Source organism: Arvicanthis niloticus, chromosome 15, assembly GCF_011762505.2.
Source record: "Arvicanthis niloticus isolate mArvNil1 chromosome 15, mArvNil1.pat.X, whole genome shotgun sequence".
Lineage (NCBI taxonomy): Eukaryota > Metazoa > Chordata > Mammalia > Rodentia > Muridae > Arvicanthis > Arvicanthis niloticus.
In genome coordinates this window covers 33,577,646-33,605,114 of record NC_047672.1, presented here as the reverse complement: position 1 = coordinate 33,605,114, position 27,469 = coordinate 33,577,646, and the positions used below count along the sequence as shown (strand labels likewise).

Here is a 27,469-nt window from a genome sequence, read left to right as displayed (position 1 = left end):
CAAGTGTAGAGTTTATTCTTGTGTTTTGACACTGTGGACGTCTGGAGGACAGACCTAGAATCCCACTGCCTGAACAGGGCACTCTCCACAGTTGTGGCCTGGAGGTTGCTGCGCACCAAGGGGTGACTTCTGGTCAGATAAGTCCTGGATGACGGTATTCTTAACTCAGGGTGGAACCAGGGGCTGCTCCTGACTGGGAGTGGACAGGATATGAGCTGACTAGTCTCCAGTAAGCAGGACTGGTGGGCAGGCCTCAGGGGAGATGCAATGGCCTTCATGTTCCACCAGGCCTGCAGGACACTGGCAGCCTGGAACACAAGGCCTCACACAGTGGGCTGCCAGCTCCCCTAGGGGTATGTGCCGGTTGAAACAGGTACGAGGACAAGGTGGTCCACACTCATCAAACACAAAGCCACGGTCCACAGGGCAGCCCACCACTGCAGGCAGAGAGGAAAGCAATGTCACAGAGGTCCCCCAGCTCCCTCTAGCTGTTACATCATACTTTACAGGCTCCCTCTGTCCAGAAGTGAGTCTACTGGGCTGCCCCTCCTTTCTGTACTATGCCTTCCATCAATGCAAACTGGTATCACCCCCTTACCACAGAGTGTAGGACCCCTCCAGACAGGAGCCACCCCTGCCTGCCGACAGTGGCTAGCGTAGGCTTCAAGGGCATCACAGAGACAGCTGTCAGCTGAGGAGCCTGGTCCACAAGCACACAAGTCATACACACAGGCAGCAAAGAAGGGTTCTGGTGGCACCACAGCATGGCAGTGACTGAATGGTGATGTCTTCAGGACCCCGCACCGGGCATTGGCCTCACGCCTGGCACGATACCCTGCTGCCCGGCATGGGTCCACCTCTCGGCCTGCAGAACACAGCCGGCCAGGCCCCAGCCCCTTGGGGACCTACATGGAGAGAGCAACCATGATGTGAAAACATGGCTGGTGAAATCTGCCTTCGAGCAGGACATGTTGTGTAAACAAAGTCTCTGCTACAACCCACTACAGAAAGGAGAGGTGCAGGCCAGCTGGGAAGGGGAAGTGAGTTAATGGGGAGACCAAGAGAAGGTGACGGGGGAGGTCATTAAAATACATTATATACATGTATGAAAATATCAAAATGAAATACATTATTATGTATACATAATATATGCTAATTTTTAAGGGCAAGGCACACACACCTACGATCCCAGCATTAGAAGGCTGGGGCAGGAGGATCCTGGGTTAGATATATCTAGACAACATGGCGAGACTTTGTTTCAGAAAAGAAAAAGCAAAGGAATCAAAGCTGTCCCTTCAAGAACAGCACCCGCTGGGCTGTGGATGCAGCACAGTTGGAAGACTGCTTGTCTACAGCACAAAGCCCTGGCTCTGTCTGATGCACTGCGCGGCATGAAAAACTGGAAATGGGGGCGCATTCCTGTAATCTCAGCATTTAGAGACAGGCAGCAGGACTAGCCGTTCAATGCTATTCCTGGCTACATAGAGAGTTCAAGGACGGTCTGGGTTATGTGAGATCCTGTCTCAAAACAAAACAGAAAGAAGCAAAAGTGCCCATCAAGGTGTGATCCTGGTTCCCGGGAAGTTGGGATAAGAAGGTATCAGGTTAGAGCCCAGTATGAGCTACTTAGCAAGACTCTATATCAAAACCAAGACCAATAACACAGAAAAGAAAAGCACAGGTGCCTTTCATCTTGTCTATATTCATCTTGTCTTCTTTTGACGAAAAAGAAAAAACAAAGCTAAGGATAGAGCAGGGAAATGCCTTGTTCAAGGTTCCACAGCCAGTGAGTGACAGAGTATTGCTCTAGGGATTCAGGTGACATGGTTTCCAACAGGCCATCCTGCCTTTTCCATTAATCAAGGCAGGCTTTAAGCCCCGAACTTCCATGACAATGCAAAAGTCTGTCTTGGGTCCCACAGCAGAGGCCTGTACCCAGTTCCTCTAGCCTGTTGTAACTTCTTGCTCCCAAGCTACTCACCTTCCAGCTGTTCCCAAACGCAGCCTCTGTGGGCAGGAGCCTCCCATCGGGACCCTGCAGATCATCCTGGGCAAAGCCATTGAAGTTTCCACAGAGACCGCAAGTCTGGCCCCGGTAGGAGCTGGGAACTCTCACCTCTACCTGGGATCGCCCGTCCCACAGCACCTGTGCAGAGAGGCCTGGGACTAGGGAGGGGGAAGGACAGAGACCCCAGGGAACTCAGTGCTGATTTGATAATCCCCCCTGCTGTGGGATGGACAAATGCACATTGATCATTGAAGGGCCACTTTCCCAGCCTGTATGCAGTGCTATACAGCCTGACCAAACACCGATGGCACAGAGAGCTGTCCACTGCTCCTGGGCACCTGTCAACTGGGCTCCAGGTGGAACAAAACTCGCTTCCTGAGAATCACTGTCTTGGTGCCTTACGGAAGGTAAAATGCCATTAGAGTTTGGATCAAATGCACATTGTAAGTTATGGCTCCGGCTGTTAAGCAAGAGTTCAAGTCACTTTTCCACATGAGAGATGGGAGAGACCTCAGAGACCCCCCAGAACACCTTGACTGCCTCCTGATCCCCACGGACTTACACAAGCAAATTGAATCCCAGAGGAGGCTGATGGCCCCGAATCTCAGTATAGATCCATACTGAGTACAAAGGTCTCTGATGCTGCACTCTTTTTAAGGATGTAGCTACACTCTCCCACTCCTGCCTCCTCCCACCGGGCAGGAGCAGACGCCTGCCTTGGAAGTTACAGAAGCATTAGCAGTGCTGAGGACCCAGGACCACCCTTAGTTTGCCCTCTGTCCACACCTGAAGCCCAGGCTGGGCATGCAGGATCACAGTGTGACCACGAAGCTCAATGTACAGCAGTGGCTCTCGAAGGAAAGGCAAGGTCACTGTGTGCTGGTCCACCTGGAAAAGGGGGAGGGGAAGGGAGGAGCCATGTCTGGTCAGACAGGTGAACTGTGTAGGACTGACCTTCCCTGGGTCCTTAGCTCACCATGACTGTCCTGCCCTGCAACAGCCTCACAGCCGTGGTTCCCAACAGCACTGCTACCTCTTGGGTCCAGGCCACACCCCTCTGGCCCCGGTCATCATTAGTCACGTGCACACTACGAGGAGGAAGGGCCCGGGTGCCAGAGGTCAGAGGTGCCGGGTTAAGGTTTCAGGGAGAAGGAAAAGGGGTTCATACCTGAAGTCCTCGCCGTGGCAGTCCTTGGCGAGCACGTAGCTGCAGCTGCCCTGAAAGTGCAGCAGGCGGCCATCGAAGGTGCGGTAATGGGGGTCTCCGAAGGCCATGCAGGAAGCCGGCCGGGGCAAACAGCGGGGACAGCAGCTGCCGGGACTCAGGGCAGGGACTTCATCCTGGCCTCAGACCCAAACATAGTCAGTCACAGGACACTTCCCTGTAAAGTCTCAGCCCTCCCGTGGGCTCTCTGATCCCTCGAACCCAGGTTCACCCCTGGTGGTCACTCCAGGTACAGCACCAGCCCTGGCTCCAGGGAAGGCAACAGAAGCCCAAGCTCCCTCTCATCGCGCTGGGATGGCAGTGCCCCACGTGGCTTGGCCCTGCCATCTTGAACCAAGGCACTCACCCGGCCACATGCGAGCTTTCTGCAGCGCTGGCTCTGGCAGCGCACAGTACCAGCCACACAGGAGCAGCTGGTGCAGGCGTCCACTGCCCACTGTTCTCCAGAGGCCAACCGGCGACCCTGATGCGTGCATGACTGGGTAGGGTCTGAGGAGAAACAAGACAGGTTCAGTGCCCTATTCAAACACGACATTGTTTCTGGACTGACATCCATTTCTCCTTCTTGGACTGTGTGGTGGAGGATCTCAGCAGAAGAGTAATGGAAGGAGAGTTGGCAGGAGCCTAAAAACACTTTGCATCGCCTGCACCTGCCACATGTGATCTGAGGAACAGCGGGCAAAGGGAGGCAGGTCTAGCATCCACCAGCCAATATGGGCCATGTGAGTGACAGGGGCATTGTTCTGCTGGACAAAGAGTTGAGGCAGGGCTCCATTCCCACCTGCACTCTTGGATGTTCTCATGGGGCAGACAGAGGGGACTTACCTATGTTACCCTTCCTCCATCAACACATCCCTCACCTTGGCACTGCTCAAGTCCTGAGCCAGCTTTAGGCACTTTTAGCCATAAGGACAGGAGAGCTCTTGGCTCTCCTCAAGGTATGCTCCTCATGGCCCCACTAAAGACAGATACCATTGTATAGGGATTTCCTTCAGGAGCCAGGCTGTGGTGATTGAGTGAAAATGGCTCCCCATAGAATGACAGGGAGTGGCATTATTGGGGGCATGGCCCTTGCTGGAGGAAGTGTGTCACAAGGGGAGGGCTTTGAGCATTTATAAGCTCAAGCCAGGCCCAGTGTGACTCTCTTCCTGCTGCCTGAGGATCCAGATGTAGAGCTCTCAACTCCTTCTCCAGCACCGTGTCTGCCCTACTCACCAGGCTTCCTGCCACAATGATAATGGCCTAAACCTCTGAACCTGTAAGCCAGACCCAATTGTTTTCCTTCATAACAGTTGCCATAGTCACGGTATCTTTTCACAGCAAAAGAAACCCTAAGATGCAGGCCATGACCTGCAATTTCTGTGGCCTTCTGAGTTGGGTGTTAGGCAGTCCCTCTTCCAAAGCTCCTCTGCCCCACAAGAACACCCAACAGCGCAGGTGGGCATGAAGCCCAGGCCTCAGCTCCTTGCCCAGCACAATGGAGCTGCTACTCACACGGCCCCTATTTGCTGGTGGATGTTAGACCTGCCTCCCTTTACCTGCCCACTTGTCCCCAGGTTTTACATGATAGGTGCAGGCAATGCAGGTGCTGCTTCCGGCTCTCCACACCCAACTCTCCTGTCGAGAGGCTCCACCATGCAGCCTGAGGAGGAGGAAAGAATGTCCTTCCCAAAGCACTCTCCCATCTTGGAACTCTTTGTCTCATTCCACCAGGCACCCCAGGGTGCTAATTTCTTTAGCAAGCATCCAGAAAGCTGGGCAAATCTGTTGGGTATTTGACCTCACTCTCAGGCTGGTTGCTTATGGAGTCCTAGAGACCCCAAAAGCCAGTCCCTAGAACCCTCCACTGGGCCGACTCCTGTAAAGCGCAATGTCTACAGTGAGCCTGAGATCCTTGAGGCCCCTGAAAAATCCTCAAGCTTAAGAACACAGGGTTCAGTCCTTATTCCTTTTGCTTCATGAGTCGTCTCTCCATTCATGTGAATAACTCCTCTATTTCCACAAAAGCATGGAAGGTAAATTCTAACTGCAGACCTCAGGGTACCCACAAATGCCATCACTTCCCTCCTCCATCCCAGGCTTCTCTCTGATGAGGAGACCAAGTCTGGTTACTTGCCTTTACACACGGGGCAGCAGCTGCCAGGGGTTGTGTGGCGCTCCCACAGGGGACAGCTGAGCTCAGGACAGGCCCGGTGAGTACAGAGCCATGTCAGATCCTTTGTGACCATGTAAACACAGCATGGAGAAAACAATAGCAGACCTTGTGGGGTTATGGGAACAGAGTTGGGAGCAGGGTGTAGGCAGGAGATGACATTCGGGACAAAAGTCAGAGTGAGCGAGCAGGCGCTCAGCTGGTGAAGGGAAGGGGCTCAGCCTCAGCTCACAGAGCTGGAGGGCTCTGAGGGTCCCCACAGCAGGAGGACTCACCTGACACTGGCAGGTATAGCAGGGGTCCGGTGGCACCAGCTCAGACCCCAACAGGTCCTCTGTGCAGTTACTCAGAGCCTCTGTGAAAGCAAAAACCCAGTGTGTGGTGAGCGGGTCAGGAGACAGGAACTACAATCCCAGCTCTGTCCTTAGAACTCTGTCTCAGATGACAAAGATCCCCAGAACCCAAAAAGTTTGGGACTTTTATTTTGAAGGTCAGCAGAGTGTGAATGATCCATGAACTTTCATGTCGTCCTTGCACAGGGGCCACGATAATCCGCACAGCAAAGATATCTGTCCTTTCCTAACCCAATTTTAGTATACGTGCTGCCGAAGCAGACATCTTTAGCCTCCTGGGAGAACTTGGCTATGTTACTAAGGGAGGAGGGGCTGGAAACGACAGCATGGCTCCCTCAGCATGCTCTCTCTGAGCATGGAGCACGCCAGGCTGCCCGGCCTGTTCTTGTCACTTCCCTTCATATAATCTTCCAAAGCAGGAAGTAATGAGGCAGCCCAGGTTCCTGTCATGGTTCCACCAACTGATGGACAAATTAATTTACTTCTCAGAGTCTCGTTGTTTTCATGTGTCAAAAGGAATAAAACCACATCACCCGGTTGGGTGATGTGAAAACGGTGAGACGCAGTTTATTAGACACACCAAGTAGTGTGTGGTATGGAGTAGGTGCTTAATAACGGAGGCTTCTTCTCACCCTTGCGGTCCATCCTAGCAAGTGCTATAAGGATGGACCTTCCCGATGGAAGGCCCTGATGGCTTCACATTATGGATGTATTGAATACTCCTGAGCTGTTACTACAACATGGCTCAGGTGAAGCCGTATGTTACCACAGCGTTGTATGTCTTTATAGTAAGACGTGTGAGAGTGCAGAGGGGCAGGCAGCCCCCACCAGAGAGCCCTGCCTGGATGTAGGACGATGTGAGTGTGCAAGCAAAGCTGAGCCATCACGTCTAGGATGCTGTGTTTCACTGACTTCACGATAACACCTGGCTTCCGTAATGAAGATGGATGGCAGGGGTGAGTAAACTCCAAGTCTTAAATCTAGGAAACAACTGCGCTATTTTACAATATTTATAATAGAAATACAACTCTCTTTACTCCCACACATTTTTATAAATTCTTTTTTTTTTTTCTTTTTTGAGATGAGGTTTCGCTGGGTAGTGGTGGCGCATGCCTTTAATCCCAGCACTTGGGAGGCAGAGGCAGGTGGATTTCTGAGTTCGAGGCCAGCCTGGTCTACAGAGTGAGTCCAAGGACAGCCAGGGCTACACAGAGAAACCCTATCTCAAAAAGCCAAAAACCAAGAGAGAGAGAGAGAGAGAGAGAGAGAGAGAGAGAGAGAGAGAGAGATGAGGTTTCTCTGTATAGTTCAGGCTAGCCTCGAACTCGGAGATCCACCTGCTTCTGCCTCCTGAGTGCTGGAATTAAAGGCATGGGCCCCTACAGCCTGCCCGCCTCTTTATAAATTCTTATTCGAAGAAACAGAATGGCTCTCTATCCTCAGCTGAGCCATTCAATGTCCCTTTGCCTCAGCTCCCAAAGAGCCAGAAGATAATCGTTACCCTACAGTGCCACCTACCAGCCAGGATGTTCCACAACCCGCACTGGCTGCAGAAGCTCCCCCCACCCCCAGCTTGCCAAGCAGCTCTCCCTCTGGAGTAGAACAAGCTTTGCCAACTTAGGCAAGAGCTTCCAGAACTGTCTGCTTGAGTTGGCAGAGGCTATGGGAGGAGAGCTAGCGGACTCTACTGGCACTTCTCCGGAGGTGCAGCCCTGCCCTCCTAGTTTATCCCATAGCCTAGGACTCACGGGCACAGGTGGGGCAGCAGTGCTGGGGGTCAGGAGGAAGAAGCTGGCTTGGTGGGCAGCCCAGCAGACTAGGGCACTGCCGTCGGTGACAGTGAAGGCTGGGAGGCCCCTCATGCTTCAGCTGCAACAAGAATGAGCAGAGGTGAGTCCAAGGCCATGGAACCCAAGCTGCTCCCAGGCACCAGGACCCCCTCCTCCCTCCACTCATCCCCCCCCATCCCCCAACCCCCCCCCCCACCATCTGCCGCACCCTTGTCTGTGGGTGCTTTGGGCATATCAGCTTGCTCTTAATCCAGAGATGATGATCTTTACTTTTTCAAGTTCCTGGGGTCTGGACCATCATGTGACCTTTAACCCTTGGGCACTCTTCATCCCATCTTCCCACCTCCCTGCCTAACTTATAACACCATCCACCATTACTTTTGGTTTTGATGATAGGTCTCATGTAGCCCAGGCTGGTCTCAAATGATGTGTAGCCAAAGCTGGCCTAGTCCTTTAGCCTCTACTTCCCCAGTGCTAGCATTATAGACCTGTGCCGCCATACACTGTGTATGTGGTACTGAGGACTGACTCCAGGGTTTGTGCATATGAGGCAACCACTTTGTCAACTGAACTACACAGCCCCATTGCTACATTTAAAGTAGAGAACTTTCCATGTAGGTTCTCATTACCTCTGAACACAACCATCCCAAAGACCAGCCAGGGGTCCATCCCCAGCCTCCCCACTCAGACCTGTGCCCTGTCTAAATCCAGGCCTGCCCCCACTGTCCAAGCTCAGCCTCAGTCCTGGGCCCAGAGACACATTCTGATCCCCATGGTCTTGCTCCATGAAGTTTGGAACCCCAAATTTCCAGCCCCACATCCTGCCCTCTCCTACCTTGCAGATACACACTTCACACGGGTCTGCCCCAGGCTGGAAGCTCTCTCCAGGCTCATACCTTCTACCCTCATGCTCACAGCCTTGAGGTAAGACAAGAACAGAACAGAGCAAGGAGCCTTCAGACTGGCAGCAAAGCCGGGTGAGGTTCCTCCACCCTCCAGCTCCTGCTCCCCACCCTGGGGCTGAGGAGTGTACAAGGATGAAGGCCACTTCTCCTGGAACCCCTTCACATCCACTCCTGCCACCCAGCTCAGCATAAAAGCAGGGAGGTGTGGCTACTCATCCCCCACCCTCACCCACCCCAGGTTCCTAGTACCAGAACATCGAGGACAGCAGTCGCTGGGCCCCTGCTGGGGCCAAACGCAGGCGCTGACACACTGGACTTGGGCACAAGTGATGATGCCCCTGTGACACATGCAGGAGGAACAGGGACTGTCCGCCGGTACCCAGCTACTCCCTTCAGGGTGCTCCTCCCCACGAGCAAGGCAGCCTGTGTGCAAAGCAGGCAAGGTGTAAGCTTTGAGTCTGAGATCTGGACTTCTGCACCCCCAACCCTACCTGTGGTCAGCATGAGATGAGAGCACCTGGAGGGGGCTCTGCAGGGATGTGGTATGGATACAGGCTAGGTCAGAACTCATGTCTGTGGAGGTGTGAGGGGCCACTTGCTTGGTTGATCGAGTAGCAGGAGTATCTGTGGGAACCCACTATGCAACACTGGTATGCAGGAGGCACTTAGTAGGTGGGCATGGGATGAATGAATTGTCCTATCACTACCCATGTGCCCCAGGTATCTCTCCAAGCCTTGGTCTTCTATATTTAATGGGAAGTATATCTGCCCTGCCTTGTTTACAAGGCAAGAGATGCTGAACCAGTTCTGGATTAACTACACAGGGTGGGGTGAGAGGCAGCAGGCTGGCCAAGAAAGGCTGAGGTCCTCGAGCCACTGGCCAGAGTGTACATTTGACCCTGACAGCTATCTATCTGAGTGACCAGGCAAATTATGTCACCTCTGTTGTCTCCTTTTTCTCATCCTTTAAATATGGGAGGAAAAGGACCAGAGAGATGCCTTAGCCGACAAATGCACTGGACGCCAAGCTGAACCACCTGAGTCGGATCCCTGGGACCCACGTGGTAAAGGAAGATAAAGGACTCACATAAGTTGTCCTCTGATCTCCACACGCAGGCTGTGATGTGCTCCCCAACCAGAATAAATGAATAAATGTAATAAAAACAGGATCGAGGATATCATTTATAGTAAGACAGCTGTGCTCCTTAAAATGAATGAGGTGTGTGTGTGTGTGTGTGTGTGTGTGTGTGTGTGTGTGTGTGTGTGTGTTGCTTAGCTCAGGGTCTAGTACACTGTATATACAGTGTTCAATAAATGTTACTAACAATGATTATTATGGCTTGGAAATAGAGAGAGACAGCATGGAGAGGAATCGCACCTACCCACTAAGGATATGCTGCACTGGGAGAGGAAAGGCTGAATGTTGATTAGGGGGACAGCCAAGAACTGAGGCAAGAGAAGCAGAAGGAGGGTTACAGAGCCAGGGCCTTCAATGTGAGTACAGGGTTGGGGATACCTGTGCATCGAGGACAACAGGTCCCTGGTTCTGTGACCTGAAGCAAGCAGGGCAGAGGTGGGCACTGAAGCCTCGTACAGCTGACCTGGCCGGCCTGCAGGCAGGAGATGCAGCATCAGGTTTGCCATGGAGACTTGAACCCAGAAACATGGGCCACCCTTGCCCAGCCTTGCTTCTACATACCAGACAGCGGCATCGTTCACAGCTGCCTTCAGGTCCCTCAAACTCGTCCCCATCCTGGTGCTCCTGGCCCTGAGAGAGGCAGCCTATGGGAGACATACTTCCTGTGGGAAGGGGGTCTGTACCACCCTGCCCTACCTCAGGCCTGGCAGAAGGAGAAGGGGGAAGAGCACAGGTTCCAGGCACACAGAAGGTAGTGGCAAACCATGCTCACTTCGACAAACAGGGCAGAAGCAGGGGCCTGGAGAAGGGTGTGTGCAGAGAGCTGGAGGACATGGCTTCTTTTGACAGCGCATAGAACCTTCCTGGGGGAGAGATCACATCTTTACTCGGATTTCCAAGTCACCTTCAAGTCAGGCTTCACTACCAGTGTGGCAGGCACACTATTGAACTTATCCAGCCCTCTCCCCTGGCCAGAGAGACCTGACCCCCAACCTTGTCCTACCAGATGTCACAAGCAAAATATGTTCATTGCAACCTGGGTGCAGACGACTCTTTCCAGGCCAGAAAGGAAGATAAAGCATGGGAAGATGCCAAGACCCCAGAAATTCAGCTCACCTCACAGGTGCAGAGCGAGCAGGCAGGATCAAGAGGGTCAGGAAGGGTCTCTCCAAGGGCAGCAGTGATCCCGTGGTACAGACATCCTGGCAAAATGGAGAATGCAATAGGAGGGCCACCATCATCAGAACCCTCTCTGTCACTTGCTTGAACACACACACATACATGCACACACACACACACACCACAGAGCCATGTTGAGGACCACCCCTCAAGCGCATACAGTTTATCTAGAGATAGTCAGATGCGGATGAGAAGGGGAGGAGAGGAAGGGAAGATATCATCTGGGCTACAGGATTTTGCAGAGATTTGCATGTAAGAAGAGGTTGGAAGACAGTAGGTGGGAAATGGGGGTGAAAGGCCAAGGAGCAAGTCCTGCCTGCATGGGAGAGGACAGCGTGACCCAGGCATTCTGGGTAGGTGGCCAGATGGTGTAGGTCAGAGAGGGTTGGGCAGGAGAAGCTGCCCCTTCTGGTTGGTGACTCAAGGGTAATGGGAGCCACTGGCCAGTTTTCAGGGTGGTGACATTTTAGGAAGGCAGCAAGACAGTTTAAGAATAAGAAAGTTTGGAACACAAAAGGCCAATGGGTGAGGTGACAATGGGGACAGAGAAGAGGGCAGAGCAGGCATATGGGAACTCTGGGGGGGGGTAAGAGAATGTGCAAGTGTGCGTGTATGTGCATGCGAGCATGTGTGTGTGCATGTGTGTGTGTGTCTCAGGGTTCAATTGATGAGGTTTCATGGTATACAGACTTTCTGCCTACTGTCGCTCAGCCACCTGGGAGCCCCAACAGAAGTGAGGGGATGAGGGGGTGTCCTCCTACCCTGGCAGCTTGGACAGCAGTGCTCGGGTACGATGAGTGGATGGCTGCAGGCTGGAGGCTCACAGGGCCGGCGGGTGCAAGTCACAAAGCCCCCAAGGCAGGTGCACAGGTTGCAGGATCCCCGGGGGTCTGGGAACTCCTGGCTGCTCAGATAGGATACCCCCAGATACTCACAGCCTATGAGAGGAGGAGTCAAAGAGAAGGGCAGAAAGGGGTGAGAGGAAATCAGTCATTCCCTGAGCTTGACCTGGGGGTCTAGGGGTGAGGCTGGGTCCAGGCTTTAGTAAAGGAGACTCAGTGGGGTGGGGTTTGGCCAGGCTGCAGGGCAGGCTTTTTCCCCTCTACCCTGCAAGAGTTCCATCTATAGGGGAAACCCACAAGCTTTGCACACAGGGTTAAATGCTCAGTGGGCCCCTGCTAGAAAACACCAATTTGCCAGGACTAGAGTTAGGGATATAATGGTGTGGCCTCAAAGGTAGCCTGTTCCCAATACTCAGTCAAGCCCAGGGTTGGTTGACAATGGTTGACAAGGAGGAGATAGTCTGCCCTGCACCTAGGACACTGCTTGTATACCCTTTATAAAAAAAAAAAAAAAAAAAAAAAAAAAAAAAAAAAAAAAAAAAAAAAAAAAAAAAGTAGCTCAGCAGTTAAAAGCACTTATGACTCTGGCAGGTGACCCAGAGTTCAATTCCCAGCACCCACATGGTGGCTCAGGATCGTCTGTGACTCCAGTTCCAGAGAATCTGATAACCAATTCTGAGCTCTGAGGGCATCAGGCACCACACATGGTACACAGACATACATGCTGCCAAAACACTCACACACACACACACTAAAATAATAAGTCTAAAAAACAAACTATAAGATCAACAACAAAATAAAACCCAACCAGGTGAACAGGGTATAGTAAGACAGCACTTGCAAAATGGAGACAGGATGGTCAGACGTTCAAGGCCAGCCTTAGCTACACAAAGAACGGGAGGTAACAGAGGTGCCTCAATGGCTAAGAGTATATTGCAGTAAGCACTAGGACCTGACTTCAGCTCCCAATACCCAAGTAAAAAGCCAAACAGGGCTGTCCACACAGCTACAGCCCCAGCTTAGTGGAAACAGAGACCAGAAGGTCAGGGGGCTTCCTGGCTGCCAGTTTAGCTCCAGGTTTAGTAAGAGACCTTGTCTCAAATAAAAAAAAAAAAAAAAAAAAAAAGAAAAAGAAAATTATAGTGTTTGGATTTTTACACACCTATACACATAAAGTACACTCTTACACACAGAATTAAAGAGTTTGAAGTCTAACGCACACACACAGATATATTAGATTTTTTTAAAAGTTTATTCATATTTTTATTTTATCTGCATTGGTGTTTTGCCTGCATGTACGTCTGTGTGAGGATGTCAGATACTGGAGTTACAGACAGCTGTGAGCTGCCATGTGGGTGCTGGAAATTGAACCAAGATCCTCTGGAAGAGCAGCAGTTAATGCTATTAACCACTAAGTCATCTCTCCAGCCCCCTAGATTTTTCTTTGAAGCAGAATCTCTTATCACTGAGGCTGGCCTTGAACTCTTGATCTTGCTATCTAGACTGTCTCAGTCCTAGAATTGCAGGCATGGGCCACCACACCCAGGTAGAATTTAGCAGTATTGTGTTTTAACTGTATTCACTTCAGTGGCAGTCTTCTATTCATGACAAGTCTAATTTTGTTTTTCATCTAATCCATCTAGGGTGCTGATGAGACGGCTGAGTGGGCAAAGGCATTGCCAACATGCCTGAAAGTCACTACATAAATAAAATGACATTTGGTAGAAGATGCTAAAATAAATTGGGTTTGGTGATGGAAGGGGGGAAGAAGGAGGAGCAGAGCAAACGTCATCAGTCATCATCCATTGGACAGCAAGTTCAAGGCCAACATGGGCTACATGAGACCCTGTCTCAAAAAAATAAAGATTGCTAAGATAATATGTGAGTGACAAGGAGTGGGGAGCTTTTTTACATGGCTAAAAACTAGGCTTGATGGAATTTGGTAATTTGCCCAAGTTCATGAACCCAAATTATCTGAGGACAGGGGGAAATTCAGGCATCAGTGCAGGACTTTTTTTTTTTTTTTTTTTTTTTTTGAGACAGAGTTTCTCTGTATAGCCCTGGCTGTCCTAGAAGTCTCTATGTAGTCCAGGCTGGCCTGGAACTCAGAGATCTGCCTGCCTCTGCCTCCTGAGTGCTGGAATTAAAGGTGCGTGTCACCACTGCCCTTTTTTCTTACTGTAAAATTTATTTTACTATTTTACTTTGGGACTTTGGGGCAGTGAAGAGGAGGCTGGCCCAGCTCTCTAGCCCCAGCAGTGTGTCATTGTCTTGTCCCCCGCCCCTTCCCTGGTCCCCCACTCACTATCACAGGCAGGACAGCAGTCTTCCCTGGCGGGAAAGGGGCACTGTGCAGGGGCACAAGCCTTGGGCTCACACTTGACACTGCCCTCCCAGCAGAGGCACACGTGGCATGCGACGCTCGGTGATGGGAAGTGGTCCCCACTGGCAAACTCCTTCCCCTGATACAGGCAGCCTAGGGGGAAGGGGAATGACTGGGGGGAACCATGGTGGCTGGTCCGTGTTAGTGGATTTCGTTCCTTACGTTCTTACTAAAGTATCCAGGTAGGAGAGACAAGGAAGGAGGACCCCTGGGAAGGCACATCTGCAAGTGGGGAGCAGAGTATTAAGGCTAGGAGATGGTAGCAGATGGCAAAAAGTGGGGAGTTGCACCCAAGGTGCCACAAAGGAGGTACCGTCGCAAGAGGGGCAACAGGCACCCAGGCGCGGGTGGGCGCAGGGTGCAGGAGGGCAGGGCAGTCGCTGGCAAGACACCGAGCCGTCCAGGCAGAGGCAGCGGCTGCAAGGGTCTCCCGGTTGGAAAAAGTGCTCCTGGTGGCTGATGGGGACCATATTCCCTGACTGTGGGCAGCCAGCAGGGGCATCTGAGGAAACAGGTCAGCATGTCATTCTAGGCAAGAGGAACAGAGGGGAGAGGTGGCTGAGGGAGCGGTGTCTACCTGGGCACTTCGGGCAGCAGTCTCCCGGAGTGAGGACTGGCTGTGGACAGGACAGTGGCGGACAGCGACGCGCCAGGCACTGTACATTGCCACTCTGCAAGCGAAAGCACACACCCAATGAAGCCAAGTCGGGGTTAGTGAGAAGTGGCCCCCACCCCTTATGCATCTCCCACCCCTTATGAGGCCCCCCTTTCTCCCCCCCCGGGGTCACACACTCACCAGACAGCGACACAAGCGACACGAATCAGTGGGATGTGGGAAGTCCGCTCCGTTGGGGTACTCCTTCCCGCCAAAGGCACAGCCTGAAGAGGGGGCAGCTATGGGCCACTGTCCCCAGGGGTAACTACCTGTGGGGGAGTCCTCCATGCCAGGTACACCCGTCCCCAGCCCAGGCGCCTCACCTTTGCAGTCATTCCTGCAGCAGGTGCCTGGCAGGGGGTGGCCACAGGGGGCGCTGGGGCAGGCACGGAGCTGGCAGTGAGCCTGGCCTTCCTGACACAGGCACTCCTGGCAGGGGTCTCTTGGATGAGGGAAGCGCTCTCCATCTACAAACACCTGTGTCTCCAAGATGCAGTCTGGGCAGCAGACAATGGAGACAGGAGTTCAGGCAGAAACCGACAGTGCTAGGTGTCACCTGCAGCTTCTCCAAGGCTCCCAGAATCCAGAGCCACCAGTGTGGAGGTTGTCTCCAACCAAGGAAAGGGGGCTGTGTGTAGCCATGTGTGTCATTCTCACAGGTATGGAAATTTTGAGTCCCTTTCTCTTTATTGGCAGATGGAGATGAAGCTGTGTCTCTGAGAAGAAAAGCTTACACATGTGTGTGCTTGGGACACATATCCATGCCCATGGGGACTGTGCCGCCCCATGGTACCCCCATTGCAGGAACCTGTGTTACTTGGGTGCACTGATGAGTCCATCTGAGAGGATATGTAGTGTGATGGGGAAGGGTGATCCCCAAACACAAAAGGATAACAAATCTTTATTTCGCTCCCACCCATGATCTTGTGAGTTCTAGAAAGTTTTTAGTTGTATGGGACCAAAAATACTTACAAAAGCCATCTCTTTGGAAGATATCTGTTGATCCCATTAAGCTGTATGACAATAGGGTCTGGGCCCCAAGGCCAGTCAGACAATAAATGCATACCTGGGCACTTGGGGCAGCACTGGCCTGGTCCATTCTGGGGCTTGGCACAGGTTGTGGAAGGACAGTTGATCAACGAACACCTCACAGTCCCATCCTGTGGAGGAGAGGCTATGGGAGGGAGCCCAGGAGGGGTTCTGCAGGGCAACTATAAGACTGGGAGTGTACCTCACAGTAGCAGGTCTGACAAGGGCTGTCCACATCTGTGAAGTTCTGCCCGTTAGCGTACACTAGGCCATGGTAGGTGCAGCTCACACAGCTGGGGCAGCAGGCACCTAGGTGGGGCAGTCTGGTCAGGGTGGGCTGGTCAAAGCCAGGAAAGACAAGATAAGATCTGGCTGGGCACTCACCGGGTGGCTGGGTAGGATGTTGGCAAGGTACTGGAGAGCAAAGCACAGCCCTGCACACTGGCAATCCGTCTTGACAGGAACAGGAAGTACAGGGCTGGTCCTCTGGCTCCCACTGGATCCCCTCTGCAAACTCTTCACCATTGAGTACACAGGCTGCAGCAAGGAGGTCTGTCACCACGGCAACCTAAATACCTTCATCCATCCTTATCCTTCCCAGCCCATGAGTGCCCTGGTTCGTAGCCTCTACTCAAACTCCGAAATGCCTAGTAGACCATCCTTTCTGGAGCAGAGTTCTCCCCTAAACCTCACTCCATGGAAATAGTGCCCTTAGCAGTCGCTCTCCAATGTACTCACATACATACCTGAGCAGAGCTGGGGGCCGGAGGCAGAGCGGCCGGAGGCAGAGCGGACACAGGGGGTGACCGGGCAGCCCTGTTCTTCACAGGATACTTCACCAGCCTAGGGAGAAGGATAAGTGAGAAGAAGCCTTTAAGGATTGATGCAGGGCTGGGCAGAAGGTAGGCGCGCTCACCTGGCAGACGCACCGAAGGCAGCGGCCATTCTCTTGGAGTGTGAAGGTCTCTTGGCTCCGATATTCATGTCCCTGGTATTTACAGCCTGGACAGGAGGACAGGGGACTGGGAGGACAGGACTAGTGGCTGAGCAGGAAGCATCAGCCCTAGCTTGAGAATGATCGCCTAGGCATGACCTTTAACCCCCACAGAGATGTGTGTCTTGAGAGGAGAGGTAAAGGACTCAACTATGGGGTAGGGGTGCAAGGTAAGTAGAACCCACCACCGCCCAGAGCCTGTCCTTAGTTGGTGCCTGCCCCCTGCACGGTGAATGGTGACCCTGCTCCCACTCACCATCACAGACAGGGCAGCATTGCCCAGGAATCCTGCCCGGATATCTGCAGGGTGCAGGCGGGCAGGGCAGAGGCTCACACTGGACACTCCCATTCTGCCAACAGGGCCCAATCAGCAGGAAGCAGGGAGATCCAGAAGCCAGGCCCTCCCTGACAGGCAGCCATACTCACTGCACACCGGCAGCTCAAGCAGGGGTCCTGGGAGCCCACGGGCTCCCCACTGCTGTGCTCCCGTCCATTTAGGAAGCAGCCTGTTGGAGAAAGATGCTCAGATTCTCACCAGGGGAACTCATCAGCTCTTCTGGCCTCTCTAGAGACTCTGTCCCACTCCTGACTCACCGTCACACACGGGGCAGCAGGTGCCCGGAAGGGGCCTGGCAGGGTATGGACACAGGCTGGCACACTCCCGCTGGCGGCACTGGACGCGGCCCTCCTGGCAAGGGTAGGCAGAGGAGAGACTGTCAGAGTTCAGCCAAGAAAGAGAAATGGCATTAGATTCCCAGCTGGATACACACACTGGGTGTTCTTATGGAGTGAAATGCATCCCTCCAGGTTTGTAGGTTGAAATGGCTGCCTCTGGTACCTCAGAACGTGATCTCTCTCTCTCTCTCTCTCTCTCTCTCTCTCTCTCTCTCTCTCTCTCTCTCTCTCTCTCTCTCTTTTGGTTTTTCGAGACAGAGTTTCTCTGTGTCGCCCTGGCTGTCCTGGAACTCACTCTGTAGACCAGGCTGACCTCGAACTCAGAAATCCGCCTGCCTCTGCCTCCCAAGTGCTGGGATTAAAGGCGTGCGCCACCACCGCAGCCCAGCATCTCTTTTGAAAACAGAGTTGAAGATGTGGTTAGTTAGTGGGGTATTACTGAAGTAGGCTGTCCTCTTAATCCAACATGAGTTAGCGTTCTTATAAAAAGGGGAACTCAGATTCATACACTCTCACAGGGAGAATGTCACAAGATGAACTCAGATTGGGATGCTGGAGGGATGGCTCCCCAGTTCAGAGTGCTTGCTGCTATTGCAGAGGAAGCAGGCAGCCCCAGCCACCTGGAGCCCCAGCTCCAGAGATCCAGGTGTGGCTGGTCTCCGTGGGGAAGGCACCCACATGCACAGACCCACACTCAAACATGGGCATATTTACATAACTAAAAAATAATAAAGGGACTGGAGGGATGGCTCAGCGGTTAAGAGCACTGACTGCTCCTCCAGAGGTCCTGAGTTCAATTCCCAGCAACCACGTGGTGGCTCACAACCATCTGTAATGAGATCCGATGTCCTCTTCTGGTGTGTCTGAAGAGAGCGATGGTGTCCTCACAAAAATATCTATTTTAAAAATGTAAGAAATGTATTTAAAATTTTTAAGAAATATATTTACAAAAAGGAAGAAAATCAAGGGCAGCCATAGTGGCACACAGCTTTAACCCCAGCACTTGGGAGACAGAGGCAGGAGGATCTCTCTGAGTTCAAGGCCAGGCGGGTCTATATAGTGTGGTTCTGTCTTAAAAAAAAACAAAACAAAGCAAACAAACAAATAAACAAAACAAAACAAAACTTTATAAATAAAACATAGAAATAAAATCTTAAAAAATATACGGATGCTACAGAAGCCAAAGAATGCTGCCAATGACCAGAAACAGGAAAGGCGCAGCCCTCCCTCCAAGCCAACCAAACCTCCTGCCCTTGGGTCTTGAACTTCTGGCTTCCAGAAACATGGATTGTATTCATGTTATTTCAAGTCCTTAGTTATAGAAGCCAAAAACAATAACAAAAAACCTAGCACAGAGGTATAGCCTAGCATGTTACTAAGCTATTTGTGACTCAGTTTACCTATGTGAAAACAAAAGACAATAGTAGCTCTCTGCTTGTAGGCTTGAGGGGTTGAGAGTAGGTGGGGTGTCTATCTCAGGGAGCCGGTACTTACAACTTTTCCCAATATCCCTGTATCCTTCCCTAGGTCCCCCTCTGTGCTCACACTTCAAGGTCTAGGTGAACCCCACCCCACCCAGGAAGTCCTACAGCCAGGCTGCTGAAGAACAATATAGCACAAGCTAGCCACATAAGCCTCATAAATGTTTTTCAAGGTCAACTTTTGAAGCAGAAAAGGAAACAAAATTAAAACTTAACACTGTAATTTGCCTATCACATGTGAAATATTATTTCTATATGTATTCAACAGAATATTAAGATGTTCTTCATTCCTTTTTATCCTTCTGCCTCTTCATTTATTATTCTCTCTCTCTCTCTTTCTCTCTCTCTCTTTGCTTATTTGTTTTGAGGGAAGATGGTTGTGACAAGACATCACTTTGTAACCCATGCTGTCCTCGTATTCATGTTCTGCCTGCTTTCAGATCACAGGCATGTCAAACCACATCTAGTTTATACTTTTTTTTTTTTAAGACGAGTTCTTACTATGTAGCCCAGGCTAGCCCTAAATTCATGAATTTCTTATCTCTGCCTCCTAAATGCTGACATTAAAGGTATTTGGCACCACATCTATCCCATAACAGTTCAGGCCCGCCACATCTTAAGGGATCCAGTGTCACCATATTAGATAGCCCAACTGTAGCCCTCTCTTCCTGGAGTTCGGGCCACCCAATGTCTCCTGCCCTATTGGCTCGCCACAGATCCATGAGCTTTGTGAGCCAAGATTACCAGTCTGCTGAACAGAGTGGGCAAACAGGCAAGCCCGCCAGGTTGCATGCTCACAGGGCCCACAAAGCAATCAACTGTAACTCTGCCTCCTTTCAGTGCCTGTAGACGTGGCCCGTGGAATGAAATGAAGAATCCAGCAGGGCTGGTGGCAGGGCAGGGTGAGGGACGATCAACAACAGCCCCAGGACTCACCAGGCACTGACAGATGCGGCAGGGGTCTCCAGGAGTGGTCCACTCTTGGCCGTGGTCCCTGTGGGAGTTACCTTCTGTGCAACCTGAGGCTAGGGACAAAGAATAGGCCTAATGGAAATTATCTTGGGCCCATCTTGCCTTCCTCTCCACCCTCCTCTCACGCTCCTACCTCTGACTCTCAGGGACTCTCAATACCCCAGGCAGGATAAGGTCCTCATCGCCTGCTTTTCCATGCCTTCCTAGACAGCACAGCAACCTACTTGCTCCACTGTGGTGGCTGTTCCTCACCTCTCCCTCTAAGCATTGGCCAGTCCTGCCTACTATAGGACCCTCCTAACACATACACCCACAGCTGAGTCCAAGTCGTGCACATGCAGGCCTCTTCCCAAACACTCCTGTCTCCTTTATCTCCCCTCCCTTCCCCAGCTAACTGTTCTTTATCCAGTGTCACTCCAGCAAAGGATCCCCCTGGAATGCCTTCCTTCTGTAAGACTTGGTCTCCATTCCCCTTAGGTTCAATAGTACCTGGTCCCTGCCTCTTGCCTGTATGACTCTACGTTATAGTGTTGATGTGACTCAGGGTCACCATCTAGTGATAATCCCTGAGGGAGATTCTGTGTCTGGACACCCAGAACAGATGATAGTCACTGATCATACAATACCAGAAGGTATATCGCATGCACCCTACAAATGGAGAAACCAAGGCACAATGACTTAGAGTCGTGGAAGTGGCTAAGAGACAGTGGGAAGATTTGAACTCAGGTACTGTGGCTCCAGAATGTGCTGGACTAGCATTGCTCGCCCACCGATCAAACATCAGTCTGGAAGGGAGGGCCCTGGAGTCGGAGAAATAGGGGCAGCCTGCTGGGGACTCTACAGAAAAAAGTGTCACCGGGACTAGAAATATGGCTCAGTGTTTAAGACCACTGACATCTCTTCTAGAGGACATGGCAACACGTGGTGCACAGACATGCAATGCAGGTGAAATGAACACCCATACACATTAAATCAATGAACAAATAAATGAAAGGGTCATGGCTTCTCACCTTGGCAGACTGGGCAGCAGTGTCCAGGCCTTAGGACTGGATTGAGGCAGGGGCTTGGCTGGCACTTCACAGGCACACATCGAACCAGGCTCCTCTACAATGGACAATGTCCTGAACACCCCTGGATGCGACTTCCAGCAGGCTCAAGGTGGGCAGGTGTCCAGTAGGGATGGAGGGAGAAATCTCAAGGCACCAGGCTCAGAAGGCATGCACAGGGCTAACTGTGACTGACATGGCAAGATGGGACAGAGGCTGCACCAACTCACCAGGCAAGAGCACTGGAGGCATGGGTTGGAACTGGACAAGAAGCTGGCTCCTTCCTGGTGAAGCTGCCCTTCGTACTCACAGCCTGGAAGGATGACAAGGGGTCACCAAAGAGCACGATGGGTGGACATAACCCAGGGGAGTGCATCGCCTCAATAAGGTGTGGCCCCACTGAGGTTGAGGGGATGAGGAGGAAAGAACAGGAGGTCACCTGGCCGGCAGATGGGGCAACATTCTCCAGGTGGGGTGAAGCTCTCCAGACAGTTGAGCTCAGAGCATGAAGGCCCTTGGCACTGCACAACTCCCGCCTGCAGGGCAGACACCAAGCCCTCCCTTGAACTCTCCCCACCGTCCATGCTGGGGTATTCTGCAGACCTCAAAGGTCTAGGGGGTTCCACACCCGAATGTCCAGAGGCATGGCCAGGCCTAGTATAATGCAGAGCAATGGGGACATTAACAGTGGCAAAGGCTAGACCCTAATTCTCTTACCTGTCCAGCTTGAGCTACCCAGTAAGTTTCAGGCTACAGTGTGAGATCCTATCTTAAGAAATAAACACACACACACACACACACACACACACACACACACACACACACACAATGATGCATATTTAGAATGCCAGTATTTGGAAGGCACGAGAGGATCAGGATTTCAAAGCCAGCCTCAGTAACATGAAACAGTCTAAAAAAAAAAAAAAAAAAAAAAAAGTCCAGCTGGGCAGTGGTGGTGCAGGCCTTTAATCCCAGCACTTGGGAGGCAGAGGCAGGTGGATTTCTGAGTTTGAGGCCAGCCTGGTCTACAGAGTGAGTTCCAGGACAGCCAGGGCGACACAGAAAAACCCTGTCTCAAAAATCAAAAAAAAAAAAAAAAAAAAAAAAAAGTCTCAATTATTATGTGGGTATACTTAATCTATTTTTAAAAATCACATATTTGAAATTCAGATTTTGCAAAGCCTGACTAAGAAGAAATGAACTCGGGAGGCAGAGGCAGGAGGACATCTGTGAGTTTGAGGTCAGCCTGCCTATACAGCAAGTTCTAGGCCGGCCAGTGCTAGACAATGAAACTCTGACTCAAACAGAAACCTCCAGAGCTACTACTGCCTGTCCTCACCCAGATCTCTGCAAGTCACTGATGGTGCTGCCGCTCCAGCTTCCCAAGTCTGACTTGTTATTTCATGGGATGAACTATGAGCAGATCCCAGAGTCAGATGGCCTGTCCTGTGGAAACAGACCCTGCCTGCAGCTCCCTGCCCTCTCTGGCCCTGTGCCTAGACAAGAGCTATAGTAGCCCTCCAACTGGTCCCTGCATCTATGCCATACTAGACAGACATTCCTAACGCTTTTTAAAGCATGCCACACTTTGCCTCTTCTGGACTTCAATAGTACCGGTACCACAGCCTGCAGAAGGAAATCCAAACTGATGACTTCAGTATCCTGTCGCTTCTGGCCTTGTTAGACAGACTCCTCCCTCTGTCTCCCCACCTCTGTACCTGAATACAGAGGCCTCTTAAGCATTCTTCTTTCTAGAACAATCCCACCAACAGGGGCCCAACAGGTTTGTGGAGACTAAGCTCCAGAAAGTAGAACCTGTTGGAATCCCAAGGTCATAAATGAAAATCTCAGCAGAACACGCAGATAGACTCCATATAACACAACTGGTAGAGCATGTCAGTGATGGGTGACAGCGACAGGTGTAGGATATCCAGGTGGGCCTCAAGCACTCACCAGACAGCGGCAGGTGGTACAGGCATCTGGGGAGAAGGTCTCCCCATGACCATAAGACTGCCCGTTGTGGCTGCAGCCTGAGGTGGAGACAGTGATGTCACCTGAGACCCTAGTGCATTCTCCAAGCCCTCAAATAGCCACGATGGGTGGATGGGATGATACTGACCATGGCAGTGGGGCAGGTTGGGCTGGGGGCCACAGTGCATGGTCCCATCACGGCATACACAGGCTGTGCAGGAATCCGGCTCCCAGCGAGCTCCTTCAGGACAAGTGCGACCTGGCTCCCAGCACTGAGGGGAGGTTGAGCAGCACTCACAGGACCCCAGCTGCTCCACCCTGGCTTGCAGGTCCCTGTTCTGGGGAAAGCAAGAGGGGAAGGTAGAAGGCTCAACTCAGCTTCCTTCATGGATTGTGAGACAGAGAAACTGAGGCAGGATGAGAAGGATTCCCGAGCAGAGGTGGGTACTCTCTCATCAGCTTGTTTCAGGGAAGATAAAACTGTTCCTTAAACACAGAATTTCAGAACTTGTTGCATGCCCCAATAATTACAGAGTAATTTGGAGTGGGGAGTGAGCCCTGGCTGGTGGTTACTTGTAAAGTTCAGTCTGGTCTTAAATTCATGCCAATCCTCCTGCCTCAGACTTTCAGGTGCTGGTATTACAGGCATGCATCACTCTGCCTGGCTTTTAAAGTCATTTATTACCCGGCCATAATCTTTCCTTACGCTTGGCAGCAATCCATTTTCTTTGCCAAATCCATGAAAGACTATGTAAGCCTGGAGACTCTACATTTCTAAAAGAAATTAGGACCAGGTCAGATAAGAACCTCCCTGTGTTTTCACAGCAAAGTTCTAAGGGCTGGGGAGATACCCCTTAGTGGTACAGTGCTTGCCCAGCATGTGTGAGGACCTGTGTTCACTCTCAAGCGTCATCAAAACAACACGCAAACAGACAGAACAACGGCCAGGGAGATGGCTCAGTGCTTATGAGATCAACTGTGCCTTCAGAGGACCTGGTTTGATTCCCAGCACCATGTGGCTACTAGTAACAGTCTGTAACTCCAGTTCCAAGAGCCTCAGCACCCTCTTCTGGCCTTGAAAAGCAGCAGGCACATACTTGTTGTGCATACATACATACAAACTGTTAGCATCCTTCTAGGCTCCTCCCCACAGTTACCTGGCAACAGCCAGGCCTCCTCATTCTCTTTCCCTCTTTCCCTCTGTTCTTTCTCCCCCCATTCCCTTCCACCCTTTCTCTCCATGTGCTCATGGCCAGGTCTCCTCAACTCCCTCTTCCCATGTCCTAAATAAACTCTATTCAAACCTTTATGTGGCTGGTACCTCAGGGGAAAGAGATGTCTCAGCATGGGCCAGCAGAGACACCCCTCCCACACCCACCTCGGCCCCACCCCCAGCCCCAGCCCCAGCCCTGCCCCGGCCCCACCCTGCACCACTCTGTACCTCTACCAAACATACCCCTGGCTTCCTTTTCTTTTTTTTTTTTATAAAACAGAACACAAACACCCATACACATAAAACAAAAATAAATCTTAAAAATAAAATAACAACAAAGGTTGGTTGCTGTGGTGCAATACCTTTAATCCCAGCACTTGGGGGATAGGGGTAGGAAGATCTCTGTGAGTTTAAGGCTAGCCTGGTCTACATAGTAAGTTCTAGGACAGACAGGGGTATGTAGAGAGAGACCCTGTCTCAAACAAAACAACAACAAACCCCTCTATTTTAGTGTCTTCAGAGCCTCCAAACTCAAGCCCCTCTACTTCTCCCAATATACAAAGTCCATCCTACCCTTTCCCTGCCCACACAGTACCTGCTTTCTGAGGTCAGTCACCTCTGCCTCCAGCCGTTCCAGCCTCTCCTCCAGGGGGCACCACTGCTGTAGGTGGGTCTCACTAGGGAGCAAGGAGTGGGAGGGTGCCTGCTGTGGATAATCAGCAAGTCTAGGCTGCTCCCTAGCGACGTCTCCACCTGAAGGACACAAGAACCCAGCTTGGCCTGTAGGCAGAGGCTGGTAAGGTCTCCTGGGTTCTGTCCTCTGAACCATATATGGGACAAGGGTCATCCTGTGCCCCGTCCTTTCCACCTACTTCTCCAGAGGAGAAGACATGGTCTTTGAAGGCGCTGGAGTGGAAGCAAGAAGACCCTGACTACGCAGAAACCAGAGGAGGCAGAAGCCCTGAGACCAATAAAGTGGCCTACACCGGTTTCCCAAAGGGGACACAGCAGTATCCCAACCCAGGGCCCCTGCAGCCTGCTCTGACTGTGGGGATCTTTAGTCGTGGAGGTGGGTTGCTTGGACCATCCACCCACTGTGGGTCAGAGATAGCTTAGAGGTCTGACATCAAGAGACCGCACAGGCTGAAATGCAGACAAGGATGTCGGATAAGTGCAAGAAGGGTTCTTTAAATAGCTGGTGAACTGGTGTGTGTATGTACACGCGTGTCCACTTATCTGTACCTGTCAATAAAGGAACTGCCTTGGGAAAAGGTACTCCCTCTGACCCCACTGTTTACAGGCGTGTGGCAGAAGCCAGGAACCCCCATATTAGATGCAGTGGGCTCTGGAAGGCAGAAGCTGGCTGCATTGTGCTGGCAAGGCCTCCAGTAGACCCAGCATAGGGAAGACAGCCTGTCCCTGGTGCTAGATCACATTATGTCCAGGAAGGAAGTGTGTGCCTCTTGAGCTTAGGCCTGGGGTAAGGCCCAGCTACATTCCCCTTCACCTTACGTCCACTCCCAAGTCAGGAAGGTAGAGGCGAGGGTTGCTTCCCACAGACGTCATGGAGTAGGAGGTTCCCCAGAGGTGGTGACCAAGAAAGGGGCTGAAGGAGATGGCCGGCCTTTCTTTCCCGTAGTAGCAACTCAATCAGGATGAGCTGGAGTAACTGAAAGTCTTTCTCCCAGGGACACTAGGCCTGGAGGCAGGGGGATGTCACCTACTCCTTTCTTTATACTGCCACCAGGAAGAGGGGGGCACCCCGGCCCACTTTCCATGGCTCAATGAATGCCACCCCAACTCAGTTACTCAAGGCAAAAATCTGGGGTTCAGTGCTACCCCTCTGTATCCCTCTTAGTTCCCACCAGCCTCTGATTTCCCTCAGTTGTCTCATAACCCACCCCCCACACACACCCCACTGTCTTCACAGAAGCTGAAGAGTGAGCCGTCTACTTCAGTTTGCTCCTGTCTCACACAGCACAAGGCGCCAAGTAGCAAGTTAAGATTTCCTCTATCACTGTAACACTGCCCAGCTTTCCATTCCGCCCTGCAGCAATCCCCACCATAGGTCCCAGTGCCCCCACTTCACACAACCAGCCTGTTCTCACCTTGTCCCAGAAATCGGCATTGTCTTGTCATGGTCCCTCCTCCCAACATCCATCCACAAGGATGACACTTGTGGACAGGGTCTCAGTATCTGAAACCTTTCACCAACGCGTCACCTCCTCTACCTACCCTACCCCTAAAGCCGGAGCCCAACCAGCTCCTCTGGTTTTCCCTAAGCAGGCACAATAGAGGGGATCAAGGAGTCAGTCGGGTGTCCTCTGGGATCCCCAGCTGAAGACAGGCTCGGTCCCTTTTCCTTGAAGATCTGCAGAAAGTCCTGGTAGTGGCACGAGTCTGGTTGCTCCCCAGAAACTGTCTTCGGGTTCCCGCTTACCCTCCTCCTACCCTGCTCCTGCAGAGACCACCCATTCGTGCAAGCCTCAAGACTTATAGCCTGACAGGACGAAGTCAGTTCCCACACAAAGCGCCCCCCCTCCCCCTCTCCTTCTTCTTCTCAATACAAATAATTAACTTCAGATACCCAGATGCCAGGACAGCCTCCGCTTCACCGCTGCTCAGGACTCCTTGGCAGGGACCACAGAAGGACCTAGCCCAGTTCAGCAATCCCTGTCTGGCCGCCCTGCCCCCACCCTGCTCCCCCACCGACGGGGAGGACGAAGAGAAGGCACTAAGGCCGGCCAGGGGCGCGCAACCCAGGCAGGACTGGAGAAGTGGTCTGGCCCGGCCCGACGGTCTGCTGGGCTGAGCCAGAAGTTGGGGCACACCCAAGACGCCCGACTCACCCCGTGCGGCCAGCGCCAGGTTCCCGAGATGCAGGAGCAGCGGTAGCAGCGCCGCCCGAGCCCCCGCCATGCTCGCTCGACCCGCCTCGCTGTAAGTCTGTGCTTGGCGGGCGCTGCGGGAGGCGGGGTGCGGAGACTCAAGCCGCCGCCCACCCAGTCTTTGTTCAGGGAGGGCTCGGCGGGTCTCCTCCCCTTGGTGCCCGCTCCCCTACCCCACCTTGGGCTTCTCACCCCGATGCCCCTGAGGATTCTGACCCATTGCAGTCTTCCAAGCTCTGCAGGAAGTTGGGTGGGTGGGGGGTGTGTGACCAGGACCATGTCCCTGTTCTTTGGGGCTGGTCATCCTCTAGGAGGTCCCAGTGACTTTTCTTCCACTTCATGGAATTACGGGAACAGAAGACTGAGCTGGATTGAAACCCTCTTCAAAGGGCTGGAGACATGGGTCTGTGCTTAAGAGCGTTTGCTACTCTTCTCGAAGACGAGTTTCGTCCACAGTGCCCACATGGCTGCTCACTATCGTCCATAATTCCTGTTTCAGGGAACCCAAAGCCCACTTCTGACCTCCCCAGCACCACACACGCATGTGGTGCGTGTTGACATATCTCTTCT

At 52.2% G+C, this 27,469-nt stretch overlaps 1 protein-coding gene and 1 long non-coding RNA gene across 7 annotated transcripts; one reads left to right on the top strand and one right to left on the bottom strand.

The window, feature by feature from the left end:
* On the bottom strand, nucleotides 1–27,420 carry Kcp (kielin cysteine rich BMP regulator). 6 transcript variants are annotated; one of them, XM_034519368.2, is made up of 38 exons: nucleotides 26,861–27,414; nucleotides 24,607–24,764; nucleotides 22,947–23,136; nucleotides 22,781–22,857; nucleotides 21,267–21,363; nucleotides 21,058–21,140; nucleotides 20,792–20,885; nucleotides 19,746–19,834; nucleotides 17,248–17,341; nucleotides 17,080–17,159; nucleotides 16,910–17,003; nucleotides 16,576–16,661; nucleotides 16,406–16,502; nucleotides 16,044–16,196; nucleotides 15,862–15,968; nucleotides 15,697–15,790; nucleotides 14,954–15,127; nucleotides 14,772–14,854; nucleotides 14,553–14,646; nucleotides 14,289–14,477; nucleotides 13,898–14,068; nucleotides 11,512–11,688; nucleotides 10,688–10,773; nucleotides 10,344–10,434; nucleotides 10,133–10,215; nucleotides 9,950–10,043; nucleotides 8,683–8,856; nucleotides 8,364–8,446; nucleotides 7,487–7,607; nucleotides 5,661–5,740; nucleotides 5,350–5,449; nucleotides 3,580–3,722; nucleotides 3,177–3,349; nucleotides 2,985–3,096; nucleotides 2,795–2,896; nucleotides 1,982–2,146; nucleotides 599–905; nucleotides 1–437 (listed from the first exon to the last, which is right to left on the bottom strand). In XM_034519368.2, the coding sequence occupies exons 1-38, from the start codon at nucleotides 26,928–26,930 to the stop codon at nucleotides 220–222; spliced, it is 4,683 nt and encodes a 1,560-aa protein (XP_034375259.1). In that variant the 5' UTR covers nucleotides 26,931–27,414; the 3' UTR covers nucleotides 1–219. The 6 variants fall into 6 exon arrangements, 4 of the variants coding, with proteins under 4 accessions (XP_034375259.1, XP_076769712.1, XP_076769713.1 ...); XM_076913597.1 differs by lacking the exons at nucleotides 24,607–24,764; nucleotides 26,861–27,414 and having other exon boundaries at nucleotides 21,267–21,481; nucleotides 22,947–23,126; XM_076913598.1 differs by lacking the exons at nucleotides 22,781–22,857; nucleotides 24,607–24,764; nucleotides 26,861–27,414 and having other exon boundaries at nucleotides 22,947–23,126.
* Nucleotides 3,114–9,564, top strand: LOC143434555 (uncharacterized). Its single transcript, XR_013104146.1, has 4 exons — nucleotides 3,114–3,254; nucleotides 6,528–6,694; nucleotides 8,371–8,452; nucleotides 9,413–9,564. It is a non-coding gene; the product is annotated as an uncharacterized LOC143434555 (long non-coding RNA).
* Nucleotides 27,421–27,469: the final 49 nt, after the last annotated feature.

Bases quoted from the DNA above. Each gene is read 5' to 3' on its own strand.
- Kcp (XM_034519368.2), bottom strand. From the start codon at position 26,930: ATGGCGGGGGCTCGGGCGGCGCTGCTACCGCTGCTCCTGCATCTCGGG. The intron at 10,044-10,132 runs GTATGTAGAAGC...TCCTGCCTGCAG, and splicing joins GTGAACGATGCCGCTGTCTG to GCCGGCCAGGTCAGCTGTAC. The intron at 7,608-8,363 runs GTAGGAGAGGGC...TTCTTGTTGCAG, and splicing joins GTGAAGTGTGTATCTGCAAG to CTGAAGCATGAGGGGCCTCC.